Source organism: Siniperca chuatsi, linkage group LG9 (genome assembly GCF_020085105.1).
Source record: "Siniperca chuatsi isolate FFG_IHB_CAS linkage group LG9, ASM2008510v1, whole genome shotgun sequence".
Classification (NCBI taxonomy): Eukaryota; Metazoa; Chordata; class Actinopteri; order Centrarchiformes; family Sinipercidae; genus Siniperca; species Siniperca chuatsi.
In genome coordinates, this window is record NC_058050.1 from 12,099,682 (window position 1) to 12,115,403 (window position 15,722).

Sequence of the window (15,722 nt, forward strand, 5' to 3'; positions counted from 1 at the left end):
TGTGAGAATGATGCAATGAAAGAAATAACAGATTTCAAAAAAGGATGAAGCATTTCACAAAACAGTTCGGAAATGATGGAAAAAATCTCAGAGTTAAAACTATGGGGATTGCAATCAATAACTATATTATAGAGTTTTTCTTCTTATGCATTTCATAACATAGACCAACATGAAAGTCTCTTACAAATTACATCTTCAGTGTAAAGCAAGAACATGACTATATCAAACCCACAATCTCTCATTCTCAGTGAAGATAACATGTCATTTATCATAAAAAGCACACATCTGATTAAAAGAAAATTGAGACACAAGGAGCTTCATGTGGTGGGTGTTGGTTTAGTTTTAAGATGACAAAATAAAACTGTACATACAGAAGCACAGAGATCTATGAGCATTATATTGACCAGAATTGAATGCTAAATTTGATTTGTCTTAAGAGGGTGTACTCATCCATTAGTTAATTTTAGGCATCATATTTTTATCTTGGGGCAAACTAATGAATGTGTCTTACATCCACTAACTGGTGATCTAAATTCTGAAAATAACAGACATTCACTGATTTTGATTTAGAAGTTTGATTTGATATAACACTGCAAACCTTGATTTTGTATTATTGTGACATCAAATGTCAGTCATCCAATTCATCAAGCTTGTTTGATGCTTTGGAAGGGTTTGAATTCCTTTTACAGGTGGCAATTTCCAAGTTCATTTCAGTACTTTCCTTGTTTTCATGTTCATGAATCATGTTGTCTCAAACCATTCTCTCAGTGAGTGTAAAGGAAATGCTGTATGAAGTTTCTCTGTGACATAACAGTGGAACAACACATGTCAAAATTGTTATAATGGCCTGCATTTCTTTGGTTATCGTCATGAGATTAGTGTTTCCAAAGCAGTGCAACAGTTATATAGTTTGCTTGAGTCATGCTGCAATGTTTCCTTCAGTCCCCTCCTCCCTGGAGAGATAAAAGGATAAAGAGATACAGGATAAAAGGGGAGCTTGTAATACACATGCATGCCAGCTGTTACTGCGTTGTTCTGATCTATGAAGCTTACCATGTATTATTTATGGATCCACTGACAGGCAACTCTAAGGGAAGCTGTTCTGGTTTCACTTGATGCTGGAGTTAGGTCAATGATGCCTCTTTGTGGACGGTGTGTGCTATTGCATAACTGAGGAGAAACCACAGAAAGTGTCACGTGTTACTTTACATGACTTATGAAGTCATGAAGAGTGATTTTGGGATTCTACATTGGTCTTACTTTAATTAAGGCTCTGTACACTTAAACTTAAAAGTGAAATACATGTTGCTCAGTTTTGATCTCAATATGATGTGACCTGTTTATACCGATAATCAATCAGCAGCCTGCTCATGTGTCTCCCCACAGAGCCTCTGACAAGATGACTTATGTTGGCTCTCATATTGAGAGACTCTGTGGAAGAAAATATGATGTGTTTATAACTATTCATGCAAAAAGAAAATCGATCCATCTCCATTGCCTATGTCTTCTCATCTGCTCCAAGCAGCACTATTCTGCTTACCACATATTGGGCATTGTATAGCCCTAATCAAGATCATCATTTTACCTCTGGTAGGCCTGCAGAACAAGCATATAAAACGTTTTTTTTTTAAAAATACACAAGAGCATGAAAGAGGATGTGATTTCTGCCCCCTTACGTAGTCAGCGGGTGGTATTTGAAAAAATAGGGAATTAGGCCAAACAACCAATCAAACGTGACGCCCCTCTCTCTCTCCTTGTCAGGCTTTAAACATTAACAAAACGTCGTTTTGTATATCTTTTCATTTTGGGATTTTAATTTTGGATGTCAAAAAGTCAATTAATTATTCATGAGTCTTCTACTACCATCCCAGGAAAACAAAGCTACAGGGGGTGCGGTCTTTCCTGTAGTCAAGAACGGAAGCGGAAATTCGGCCATCTCCTCGTACATTCAAGCTCCAACAGGGTCAGTACACACTTGATTTTGATATTTATTGTGGTGTGTTGTCAATATTTCTTGACATTTTGGTTTGTAATTTAAGCGTGTATATTCAACATTGTCCTGAAGCAGGACGTGTCCTAGCTAAAGCTTGTACAGTCAAGCAGTCATGTTGCTAGTTTCGAACTAACTAGCAGCAGCAGCTAGCTAGCTAGCTAACTGCTACTGCTAGCTGGCTAATCTCTCCTAGCAGCAGCAACAGCAGCAAGTGATTTATGTTATCAAACTGACAGGTAACCTTAACGTCCGTTTCTAGTCTGGTATGATTCAATGTTGTGACGAGGACATCACATTTGGTTTGACGTTAGTTTGTCTGTCAGTTCGTACCCAGCTACACCCTTCTGTACCCCTGTTTATACTTTACCCAGACTTTACCAAAACCCTAGTGGCAAAGTGCTACACAACTGTTTCGATTAGCTTAGGTGAGAAAGGGAGAGTTGCTTGCTAATTGGCTAATCTAGGCTAACGGTACCAGATGACAGCTAAGGTTAATTGGCTTTAGTAATTGCTCGTAAACTTGTCTTTCGCATATATACGTGACACAGATATGCTCGTTTACGATGATTTTGTTAACACTGTTGTATAATGTCAGGGTACCCATTAACTCTGTCTAGACATACTCTACGCTGTGTCCAACACACATCGTAAGTTAACAGTTGCTGGTTAGCTAGCATAACGGCAATTGACTGTTTGGTTGCTAAGATTACGTTAGCCAGCTAACTTGGTAGGTGTGACAGGGAAAGCAGCAGTTGTCTGGATGGGTAACGATTGTTAACGTTATCTGTGCACGTGCTAACAGGGTGGGGGAAACTTCTTCGTGGGGCTCTGCAACGTCAACTGCATGCAAGTTATAAGAGGAATAAGTTAGCTTAAGTTTTAATGCCAACTCTTCACCTTGTTGGTAATCTATGTAAAGCTACCTTATCGAGTTTACATGTCATAACGTAGGTTAGGTGTAACTGTGATTTGCTGATACTCAATCACTTGCCTACAACAGGTCATTGATATTCAGTCGTTATCTTGACCTAGCTAGCTGTGTGCTGATGTATAAGGCAACTGACTGTCATAGTAGACGATAAAGTGATACTGTACTGTACTTTCTTTCTCTCATGTGTTTCAGAGCAGCAGAATTTAGACCTAGTTAATGAAACCTGAAGTGTCAGAGATTGTGGAGATATTTGAGACAGCGAAAGCCTGAGATACAAAGGGCATGTTATGTCCCTTATCAAAGATTAGTTGGCGTGTCTGAACTTTGGCACAGAGCTTAGGAGTCTCTGAACTGGCTTTTGCAATAGTTGCCTTATGTTCAATTATGCAACATGGTCTCATATTTGTCTGACCTATAAATCTAAACACATATACCCCACTTTGTGTCTATGTAGCATATAACACTTCAAAAGTATACAGAACAGTTTTGTCTTTAGTATAGTATATTTGTCATATTACTGGTTTGCCAAAGTAGGATATAAAGCCTGAACAAATAGTTATGTCCAAAAAGAATTTTAAATAATCTCACTTTTCATGCATGTCAGAGTACATTGTGTAGAGGTCAATCTGTGTACTTCTTTGTCACTGTTGAGTATGAGTGCAGTATGCAGGAAGGACTGCTGGAGGCTGGGGGGATGGAGAGAGCCGCACTGTTTCTACTTGTTGATTACTAGTGGTCATTTGCCTGTTTGGAGGGAATGATCATGCAGTGGGTGGGATGAATTTATCATCTTCTTTAGCAAAGAGATTGCGCCTTCGCTCCCTTCGTTTCTTGAGAGATGGCAGTTAAGGGAGTGGCCAAGCTCTGCGTTTAAAGATTCTCTTAAATGTCCTTTACTGAACTTGCTCAAACTTCTCTTTCCCTTTAGTGCATCCAAAGAGAAGAACATGTCCAAATTCAAGCAATGATCTGATGAATTAAGATTCAGTCTTATTAAGAGGCTGAAGAATAACTGGATTTTGACTGGGTGTTTTTTACAGGAAGGGTTAGTGTTAAGGTTAGCTCCTAAAAACATTAATTTTAAATATACCAACAGTAAAATTAGGTCTTTTGGTGAATTGGTTACTTCTAATGTCAGTTTCAGAAAGTTTTTGGTTTATTACCTTCCTCAGTTGCTTTGTGACATGGGCTGAGAGAGCATCTATTTGGTGAGAAAATACAGATTGTGGCAGTGAAATGATGCATCTGGTCAGCAACAATGTTTCAGCCCGCTGTGTAAGCAATCAAATACAAACAATGCTCAGTAGGTACTGAGGGATCCAATATTGTCCCACGAAATCATTCTCTGCATGCCATTACACCAGCGGCAGCAGCCATGATGTTTATGTCAAACTCAGACCCTGCTACCAGTGTGGCATAACAGAAACAATCATTTATTGCACCAGACAATGTTTCTCTTTCCACCTGTCAGTTGTCCAGTTTTTGCAGATAGCATGCTTACTCTACACTCGATCTCTGGAGTAAAACTTTTCACAGTTTTTCACTTCTGTATGCCAGTTACTTCAAGGCTTGACAACTGTATGTTCTGAGATGCACATAGTGTCTTATTAAGTTAATATCTACATACCTGGACCATCTGCTAGCTTAAAAAGACTGTTTCGACCTCTCTGTCTCTCATTATTACCCACACTGTTGGTAATAGAGTGGTGTTGTTTTTTTAGTAATCCATTCTAGGTAAAGATCAAGATGATAGTTTATAGTGTAGTCAATCTAATGATATGGAATATTATTACCTGTAATTAAGTAAATGGATACATATTGTGTAGAAGGCACCAGAATTCAAAATTCAGTTTCTGTTCAGAAATACAATATTTATTTCGTACTACTGTTGCATAACTTCACCCTGTTAGAAAGATAGGTTGCCTAAATGATTTTAAAATGTGAAAGTAATTGTTGACTGGTGCTTGAATGAATCACAAGTTTGAAATGCTAAAATGTGTACTTGAACATGTGAACCACGTGTCTTATTCTTAAAACGTTCCTCCTTCCAACTCAGCCAATGTGAATCTCATCGTTACAATTTGACAGTTTGTCAAATGAGGTTATTTTCTGAAGTATGAGGAACAACACAAAAGTTTTATTTATTTTTTATTTTCCTCTTGTGGATCTTATTGGTTCAGGAATAGTCTATTCATACTACCTGCTTTTTCTTAAGAGAATAAAAAAAGGGCTTTATTTTCTGTTCTTCAGGAATTAAAAGCCTTTATTTTCTGAGTCAAAGAGCCTTGACTTTGATAAGTAAGATAAAGCATATAACTAATATTTTGTGTCTCTGACTATCAGCCATGTGTGGCTCAGCAACAAATCATGTGATTTTGTTGCTGAATATCTGCTTTGTCCTTATTTTGGAATTGGAATTAGACCTAACTAAGTTTTAGCTTCTACTTGTTTGTTTGTTGTGATTTGGCATTAATCTCTCAGTGAGTATGGGTTCTTTTTTAATGCTAATCTCAATCTTGCTCCGTAGTTTTCATCTCCCTACGCCTGTGGTTTTGGGACCCAATGTTGCCACGGGAAGAAACAGACAAACTGAGATATAGCACTCCGTGAATGAGTGGCTCAAAAGCCAGAAAAACAAAGCGATACCAAGAGGAGAGACCCTTATTCTGCATCATTCTTGTATAAAAGGTGTGCATGAGTAGTTACATAATTTAAGATTGATTTATGGCATAGACACCATCTTTCACACTCTGATTGTTATTCTCAAGGTCTCCTAGTCTTTCATCCAGACTTTTGTATTTGCATACATCTTCTCCAGTCTTTTTAACTCTTTATCTTCTTTTCTTAGTAGTATTTAGTGTTTTTCATGTGACTTTGTTTGAAATAACAATGTTCTTCGCTGCTGTTTGTTTTGTATTAACTATATTTTACAACCTTTCTTCTCCATCTGCTGTTCAGATTGCAACAGAACTCGGCGGCCAGACCGTTGCCATGTCGACCTCATCGCTACGGCGACAAGTAAAGAACATCGTCCACAACTATTCAGAGGCTGAAATCAAGGTTGTGTGTCCCTCTGCTTATCTGGCTTTTCTTCTTCTCCCCTCTGACATAACGTAGCTGTTGATAATCTAATATTTCTTTGAAGCAATGTCCTCACTCTTTCCCCTCGTTATACACAATATGAGCTAATCTAATCATATTATCCATTCATTATTTTGCCTCTCTCCAGTGTCGTGATTGAGTTTGCATTGCTTCTCAGACCACTGTGGAACATTAAATTGTATTGGCCCGAAATTATTCTTTTCACGGACAGTTTAGATGGAGGATAATTTAAGTTTGTCCCTTGCTGTGTTGTTGTCCAGGTTAGAGAGGCGACATCTAATGACCCATGGGGCCCCAGCAGCTCTCTGATGTCAGAGATTGCTGATCTGACCTACAATGTTGTGGCCTTCTCGGAAATTATGAGCATGGTGTGGAAGCGCCTCAATGACCACGGCAAGAACTGGAGACATGTGTACAAGGTTTGTGTGTGTATTGAAATTGGGAACAAGTGCTGTGGCAATATATCAGAATACATATTCTTGCGATACATCATATAATGTATTTTTATCACAATATGTTCTCTCACTATACATTTTTGATGCACTGGAACTAATATTACAGTACTGTGTTTGCAGTGTTATGCAATGTAATGATATTTTCCGACAACAGGATGTGTCCGAAATCACTCCCTATTTACAGTATAGTGCCTTCAAATATTCCCAGAATGGAACAAAAGTAGTGTCCATGGCATGTACTTTGCAATGCATCCCATTTTATAGAGGCAAAATTTACAGTTGTTGCAACAATACACTTGTCAGTGATGATGCATGAATGACGACGATTCAGAAGTGTCTTAAATCTCAATTTACTGCTCACTACAGAACAAACTACTGAGTGTTTATTATATAGTAGTACTCAATGAGTAAGCGAGTAATTAGCTTTTTTGAGTTTTCAGATTGTGAGTTATTTATTGATTCCCACTCCTAAACTACATTGCTGTCTGTGTGTGTGTGTGTGTGTGTGTGTATTGGGGTGTGAATAGATGTAGAAACTAATAGGGGGACTAACTGTAGCTTGTTAAATGCTTTAATATTTGTATTTCTTCTACCTCGCTATCCAGACTTTTTCCACAGTTGGTCATTGGTTGTGATTTGTATTTTCAACAGGCTATGACTCTTATGGAGTACCTCATCAAGACGGGTTCAGAACGTGTTGCCCAACAGTGCCGAGAGAACATATATGCAGTCCAGACCCTCAAAGATTTTCAGTACATAGACAGGGATGGAAAAGACCAGGTATACAAACACACCCATGTTCACAAAGCTGAATAGAAAGTTAACGTGATTACCATTGTGGAATGCAGGCACACGTTGTCAAACATGCTGTTTGTGGTTCATTCAAGGACATTTTGCAATAAGTTTCTGACCTCTTGTGCAAACCTACAAAGCCAGCCATGAATGTTTTTGTGGTTTGTTGATAACTGAAACTATAGTAAGTTAACAAACTGTTACACAAACAATAAGGTGTACAGTGTAACTAACTGCATTAGTAATTAACGCTAGTATAGGTAATGTATTTCATAGGCATTTTTGTTCTATTTGTTGAAATTCTCTTTGCATCCCGACAACAATCAATTAATCAAATGCTATGGGGGGAAAAGGAAAAAAATCTGGTATCTGTGGCTGTCGCAGGCCTGTAATAAGCCCATCCAATACTTTTTTTTCAGCCTGAATGAAATAATTGGCTGGCCCACCTGCCTGTCTACCTACCTATCTGCACGCACTCTGCCTGTGCACTCATTGCGAATGAAAATGTGTTTTGGGGGAGTGGCTTTGAAGGGAGGCCTGATGGGAGGGGATGGGATTTTTTCGGTTGGATACTTTCAAAATCTAGCTATCTCTTGCTAGATTCTCCAACATTACCTATCCTAGCTTTAAATGTATGTCTGTTTATCTAATATTTAAAATAAAAAAATGTATACTAATTTGCAGCATGTAACTGTGTGTTTATACTATTTTTCCAGGGGGTGAATGTACGTGAGAAAGCCAAACAGCTGGTGACACTGCTGAAAGATGAAGAGAGACTAAGAGAGGAGAGGATCCACGCCCTCAAAACCAAAGAGAAGATGGCACAGACCTCCAGCGGTGAGATGGGTACTTACAACAGTGTTTTTAAAAAGATTCAACCAGCTTAATGTTACAGTGTTACACTTTGAAAGTGCGGGCTCACAACAGAATGAAGGGCCTTTAGCTCTGAGTAGTTGATAACCTAAGACAAGGTCTCATCCATGCATATGCTTATTTGTTTCTGCTCTAGCCTCCTCAGCTCCCTCAGCACCCAGCCTGGGGGGCAGCCTGTCAGTGGGCTCCCACTCTGGAGGGGCCGACCCTGAGCAGGCCTGGCCACAGAGCTCTGGAGAGGAAGACCTGCAGCTCCAGCTGGCTTTGGCCATGAGTAAAGAAGAGGCAGAGCAGGTAACACAAAGCAGCCTATTCAAGGCAGGCACAGCTAAGTTACTGCTCTCTCTAAGATAAGGATTAAAGCATAACTATAACTAACTATAGCTAAGTTTGCAGTTTGAATCTGTTGCAGCACCTGTGTTCACAGAGGGATATTATCACTACATACACCTAGCTTTGCTCTCACCATGTAACGCCTGACCTCCCCCAGACTAGCGCGGACCCTCTGGAGGACGCAGAGCTCCGCTATGCAATAACACTCAGCAAAGAGATGCAACAAAAGGTCAGGGGCAGAGAGTGTGCCCAGATGACTGGCCAGCCAGTCATCAACTATCTGTCTTTCTGTCAATTGGAATTTCTCAAACACACAAATCAAGAAAATGAATTTATGTTCATATTTGTCATGTGTCATTTTCCTCAAGATACAAGTTTGCATTCGACTGCAGTAATACTGTTGAAATAATTTTGTTTGCTGTACAGTGTCACATTCTTTTGCAGCACTTGCTCTCATAAGTAGGTGCTGTTCAAATCCCTTTCAAGATGTGCTAAAACTGCATAAAAGTGAGCACCCAAAGAATTGATTAACTCTAATTTAATTGTTGAATTTGCATGGCATTGACAAATATTTATCATAATTGACTAAATTAAACACTGAGTGGTTTATAAGCATTGATTATTCTTTCCTCCCTGTTACCCTCTCTGATAGCATGCATTCAGCTGTAGTCTTGATTTGAAATACTGTCTTTTCCTTATATGTTACACATCTCCTGCTGTTGTAACTTCTTTTTACTGTGTTGACTGAGTGCAAAATGTGTTTGCCTGTTGTATGCAACAGGTTAGAGTCCCGCACCTACTGTACCACTTTACTGGTTTAGTCTAAAAACTAATGCAGAGTCTTTAAAGGGTAATGATATTGTTATTCTTACTAGTGGCATCAAGCATAAGACTTCTTTAGCAGAGACAGCCTGTTTCCTCATGGATTAGTCAGTGTTCTGCTGTATGATAGTCAATCCTCTTTATAAAGAGGTAGGATATAAATTGGCATTAGGTAGGGATGTCCGAGGATGATCTGCAAGATCTGTATCAGTGGTGATTAAGACATTTTTAAAAATTGATTGGTGTTGGTTATGTAAAGCCCGGTCCATTTCCACTCCTTTTTGTGCTCCAGGTAGGCCGGATGATAAAGAAGCACCCCTGCGCTCAGCTAAAAGATTGGTGCTTATTCCTAATGCCTAGTATTGTGAGCAATTAAACCACAAGCAGCCCAAACAACAAACAGCCCGTACTTTCTGTGGAATATCAAAATAACACCATGTATCCGTAAGCAAACTAACCACAGCTTCAGCATTTTCTGTTGACTGTAGAAAATGATTAAAGATCAGATTCTCAGTTTTCACTCCCACCGATTCAGACTTTAATTGTGGAGTTGTAAACTGATCCTAAATCTGTACCTGTGGTGTGCTTTCCGAGGTTGTGTGTCTCAGGTTGCTGACATCACAGTGTGTGTGATTGGCAGGAAGAGCGACTGCGCAGAGGTGACGACCTGAGACTTCAGATGGCCATCGAGGAGAGCAAGAGGGAGAAGCTGAAGCCTGAGGATGTGCGTGTAAAATGCATCTGTATATCTCTCATTCTCCTGGCATTACCTTCTCTGGTTGTGTCTATCACTGTCTCTGTCTCTCTTGAGCATTGTGTTAGTGGCTATATAAGTCATACATTTCAAACTAAATCATCAATCAATAATTGTAGTGGTAATAAATTCATAACAATACTATATGTGGTTGAATAAACCAGATGCTGAATCTTTACTAGTATAGGAGTGCACAGTCCCATACAAATTACTGACATGGCCAATGTGAAAGAGATTAAATCACTTAGATTTCCTAATAATTATTGCATTACCACTCCTCCACATGTCTAACCTGTCCCAATTTAAAAATCCTATTAAAATGGGGCTTTACTTGGAATAATTTGTTTCCAAAGCCATAATGCTTGATTTATATTTATATTTCAGGCCAGTCAAGTCAAATATCCATTTGATGTAGCTCATCAAATGTCAGTTTAAGTTTTTCAGAATTTAGATGTGTTAATCATACTCAGAAATAGAATATGCCTGTGGGCTCACATTCTGTTCATTGCTGCTGTAGATGGCATTTTATGCTGTCAGATTCTTGAACATAGTAACTGACATGATAAACTTGCATCTTAATTCAGCCTTGATCTGGGGCCTGAAATATCAGTAGAAACAGTCTGTCTCTGTGATGATCGCAGACGGCCCTCAAACCACAAAATGATTGTAGGTGACTGTAAACAGCTGTGTACATACTGCAGAGTATGTCACAACATTTCTGGTTAAAAAAAGTTAGTATTTAAACTAGAAATATTGTGGCATTTTTATCAAGTTACATTGACACTGCACAGACAAGGAACTAAGAATTTATTATCAAAAGTTCAGTCTGATTTCTTTTACCATCTATTTGATGTTATTGTCTGCAGTTCTCTGTCTCCTTGTACTTCTCAGCTTTGTGAATTTCCTCTCATCATAACTCCATTATCTAACCTCAGCATGGTGAGATGATTTGTGTCCTTATGTTTCTTCCTGAATACAGCTGTAGGAACATGAATCCATAATAAATTCTCTTGTACAGGCCGCTCTGATGGAGCTGAGTGCCGTGGACCCCTGGGGTGCCCCTGCTGCTGCCGCCGCCACTGTGGGCTCTGCTGGCCCCTCGCCTCCACCCACAGTTCCTGCCCCTGCTGCCTCCGGCCCGTGGGGCACAGCCTCCACAGACCCCTGGGGGGTAGTGTCACCCACATCTCCTACAAGCTCTGACCCCTGGGGTGGGGGAGCCCCACCCACTATAGCCCCTCCTCCAGACCCCTGGGGAGAGACATCCAACAGAGTTAACAACGTCGACCCATGGGGAAGCTCAGGTAAGCAGCTACAACAGTGGTCACGTCGTAATTCTGTAGCCAATCAGGTTGATGGGAATGTACTCATCGCAAAAGAGAACCGTGTCCTGCTCTGTGGATGAAAGAGGATGTGAAGACCTCTTGACCTTAATTCCTCTTAACTCCACTGTTCCATTTCCTGTCTTCACAACAGCCCTGTTACATTTTCTGTCATCTCACCATACTGTCATACTCTCATCCACTCACATGCTTTCAGTTTGTAATGAGGAAAGCAAGCATGTTAAATCCATTCTCCCTCTGTATCTAAACCAGGGATTTGTATCCTCTTGTTTCTACTCAGGACTGACTGTGGCTGTGTCTCAACCAGAGCTGTCTCGTCTCTTACCCTTTTGTACCTTTTTTAATGTATGAGGTAGCTTCTTGTTATCTCTCCTTTACCTCCACTGAGCTTCAGATTAAATAGGTGACAGTAACATGGTGGACAGCTACAGAAAATCTGTCCTCACCTGTCAAGTTAGTGGGACTGCAGAGGTCAAGGAGAGAAAGTGTTGGAACCCAGCCCAGCTTCCTGCTCCCTCCTTATTGTGGATTGTACCTGTAAGGTGTTGTGTTAACCCTCCCCTCCCCTGCGTCTCCTCCCCTCCCCTGTAGCTGTGACCCCCCCCAGTGCCGACCCCTGGGGCCCCTCAGTGCCACCCAGCACTTCCTCCTCGGGGGGGCCAGTAGACCCCTGGGCAAGGGATGGGCCTGTCCCTGCCTCTGACCCTATCACCTCCGACATCTGGAGTGGCACCGCCAAACACACTAACGGCACAGGTACATTCACACTTAAAGCTGCATGGACTCACAAATACTGAGGTAGTGGAACACACTTTTTTAAAGGGATTTTCATAAAGTACACACAGATTTTCAATTGCATCCACACAACAGTTGTCTTGTCTTACATTTCATCCTCCTCTAGTATGTGTGTAGTATATGTTTTTATTTTTTTATTTATTATATTGAAAAGTGTTTTTGTAAATGTGTGTCTGATTTACTGTTTCTATTCCTCCTTCATTTCCCCCTTAGGAGACCCAGAGCGACGGGGGTCCCCAGCAACAGGCTGTGACAGTACAGGCTCTCCGGTACCCTTTGACCTGTCATCTCTTGGTTCCTCCCTTCCTGTTCGTAAGACTCCTGAATCCTTCCTCGGTCCCAACGCAGCTCTTGTGGATCTCGATTCCCTGGTGTCATCTAAACCCAAACCCAAACAGCCACCACCTCCTTCCATCTCTTCCTCTTCAGCGCACAACCCCTTCCTCCAGAACACAGGTTAGTTACAGCTATCGTGTTAACTGTGTGTAACCTGAGAAAAGAGAAGTAACTGCTCTTTCTAAGCTCAACATTACCTTTTGAAGACAGTCTTACTCTATTCCTGGGAAGTATTTTGCATTTTTAGGTAGAGCCATGTAGGTCCACAAATTACAGTTTAAGATGCCATCATTAGCTGCGTTCATATTCACAATAAAGTGCAGCTGGCAGAAAAAGACCATTTGATTAAAATACATTTTAAAAAGATCAAATCAAATGTCTTGAACCACAATGTACTACCATTAACTCACAAGTATGGAGACAGTTTGGCTGTAACAAGCTTGGTTCTTCTGAACACACCAGATCAAAAGCAGACATTTAACCACCCAACAACCATGGTGGAGGCTCTGTGGTGACCTGCAGGCAAACTATACTCGTGTTTTCTGGAGATGCACTAAACTAAAGCCTTTCTGGGACAATTTAAATGCAACTATAAAAGACATTCTGGGAACATTAAGGAGGCTATACAAGGATCCTTTTAAAAGCTTTAACAAGAAATTAGGTAAAGCCGATCCTCTAGGGAAAGAGCAATGCCTTGATATTGTTCAGGAAATGTATTCAGTGAAAAAGTTGACCTATCTTTTGAGAGTTAAAGGAAACATTACTGACAGAAATTTGGAGAAAGTGAATCACTTACATGAAATGATCGAGATGAATCCTTATGCATTTTTCACAATTTTCTTTTACATTTTATAGACCGATCACAGTTTCCTAAAGTCAGAGTCTACGCCTTGAAATGTCTTGTTTTGTCCGACTAACATATTCAGCTTACCGTCACATAAGACAGAGAAAAGTAGCAAATTTTCACACTTTAGAAGCTGAAACAAATGAACATTTGGCATTTTTGCAAGAAAAAATGACCGAAAAAATTACTTTTAAATGATTAATTGTATCAGCTCTAATTTTGTTTCACTGTCACATGTTGTTGTTTCCAGATGTGAAAACCTGATATTAATGAGTAAATAAAATAGATTAAAGTATGTGGAAATTCTGTTCAACTTGTATGGGCAGTTATTAAGTGATTCTTATTGTGTTTTATGTTTTTTTCTGTATTGTCTGTCACCTCTGACCTCCAGGCTCATCTCCTGCTCCTGGCATGGCAGTGACTCCAGGCAGCACTATTTCCAGTCGGGGGGTTTCTCCAACACCTGCCTCCTCCAACCCTTTTGGCGTGGCTCCACCCATGACCTCCATCTCACCTCAGCCCTCATCACTTGGCCTGAGTGGCCTCCGCTCCAGTCCTGTGCCTCCCAATCCCATGCTAGGCATGGTGCATCCAGGAATGGGCATGGGGCCAATGAGTGTGGGTATGGGGGCTCCAGCAATGGGCCTGGGCATGATGCAGGCCAGCACCATGGGCATGCCCTACAGCGGGCTCTCGCCTATGGGTCCCCCAGGCTCGGCTCTGTTGGGGCCCGGAGGTGCAGCGCCCCCTCAGCTGATTTTGGGTGGGCCCACTGGAACAGGAGGAGTGATGGGGGCAGGAGGATCAGTGGGAGGCGGAGGAACGACGGGAGCGAGCACCAACCCTTTTCTCCTTTGAGGAATTGTCACCACTACTTTGCTCAACCTGTTTCAACCTCCTCTGTCGTACCTGCTGCCCCCTTCATTCTACCCCCTCAACACAATTTGTGTCCAAAAAGAAAAACATGTACATCTCTATATTTAAAGAAAAAAACAAAAAATCAAAAATTCTGTTTATCTTTTCCTTCGAAAGCATTATTTCATTTCAGAATAATTTTCCACATTTAGTTCTTTTCATTATGGGTTGTTTGTGGGCGGGAAATAGAGATCTATTTATTTTGTTTTAATCCTGTTCTGTATCGTTCTTCATGTTTTGTTTTGTTTTTTCAGTCCTGTCTTGAGATGAAGGTAAGTCTGTGAGAGCAGGAGGCTTTTTCAGTAGTGTCTCTACTCTATTCTAATATTACTGCACTGAGAGAGAGATGGAGGGAGAGGGGACATAGCCACTAACAAACTGAACAGAGAAACTGTTGTACCTGCCTCTTCCTCTTTTCTCCCTCTAGAATGAAGACAAACACTGAATCACTGAAATGAAACCAGTACATGAAGGATTATTTGTAATGAACTCCAGACTGCGATATGGACTGCATTAACATTTCAGGCACAATGTGGTCAAATAGTTTCAATTATTTCACTTTTAATTTAATTTAATGTTAAATGTAATTTATTTTTTTCCAATTTTTGGGAACAAATAAACAAGGAAAATCACCCAATGATGCCACTTAAATCAAATGCTTTTTTTTTTTTTGCTTTCTGATTATTCTAGAAAACTAAAGAGAGCTCTATCTGTGGTCTGATGGGGAAAAAAAATGATGGGATGTTTGTTGAATGTGTGAATGAGAATATGAATGCTCATTTGTGAGTGTGCAAGTATGCAATAGTGCAAATGCCTGTTTCTGTGTATATGTGTCAATATCTGTCTCCATTTTTCATGTTTCCGATCTTATTTCAGTGACTCACAAAGTAAGAAATGACATCCATTATTTTTGTTTTTAAAAATTGTCACATGTATAAATACTATGTAATGTTGGGATTTCAAATGAGGTATTATAAGGGTCACATTTCTCTGCCAATCTTATTTCACAGTTTTTTTGTTTGTTTTTTTTATTAATCAGAAGCATTAGTTTTTTTCCAATCACACATTTCATATGGGATCCCTGGTGTACAGGTGTCTCAGAGCACCACTGTCATTGAGTTTCATCCCTTTTTCCTTCGGGGAGGGAGAGATACTGATGCTTCTTTTAAAAAAAAAAAAAAGACAATTATTTCAATTAATGAAAGGAGAAAAAAACAGGGACTTGACGACATGCTCCATGCTGTTCTTTTAATTTAGTTTGATGAATTTGTTATTTTATATCAACAAGAAAAATATCTTTTATCGGGTAAGGTTGAATTTTGTGTGGTGATGACTGTGAACATTCACATTTGAAAAGTAAAATGGAAAAAAAAATCAAAAGGAATTTATGAAATAAAACAAAAACACAGGATGTGTGTTTGGCTTGTTTCATGC

At 40.0% G+C, this 15,722-nt stretch overlaps 1 protein-coding gene across 5 annotated transcripts; it reads left to right on the plus strand.

Moving 5' to 3' along the window:
• Window positions 1–1,751: 1,751 nt before the first annotated feature.
• On the plus strand, window positions 1,752–15,697 carry epn1a (epsin 1a). 5 transcript variants are annotated; one of them, XM_044208927.1, is made up of 13 exons: window positions 1,810–1,963; window positions 5,452–5,612; window positions 5,883–5,984; window positions 6,287–6,445; window positions 7,133–7,261; window positions 7,990–8,119; window positions 8,283–8,440; window positions 8,637–8,708; window positions 9,942–10,025; window positions 11,074–11,359; window positions 11,990–12,154; window positions 12,407–12,649; window positions 13,765–15,697. In XM_044208927.1, exons 3-13 carry the CDS (start codon window positions 5,916–5,918, stop codon window positions 14,229–14,231), a joined length of 1,962 nt encoding a protein of 653 aa, XP_044064862.1. In that variant the 5' UTR covers window positions 1,810–1,963; window positions 5,452–5,612; window positions 5,883–5,915; the 3' UTR covers window positions 14,232–15,697. The 5 variants fall into 5 exon arrangements, with proteins under 5 accessions (XP_044064858.1, XP_044064859.1, XP_044064860.1 ...); XM_044208923.1 differs by lacking the exon at window positions 5,452–5,612 and having other exon boundaries at window positions 1,752–1,963; XM_044208924.1 differs by lacking the exon at window positions 5,452–5,612 and having other exon boundaries at window positions 1,752–1,963; window positions 7,990–8,110.
• The last annotated feature ends 25 nt before the right edge of the window (window positions 15,698–15,722 follow it).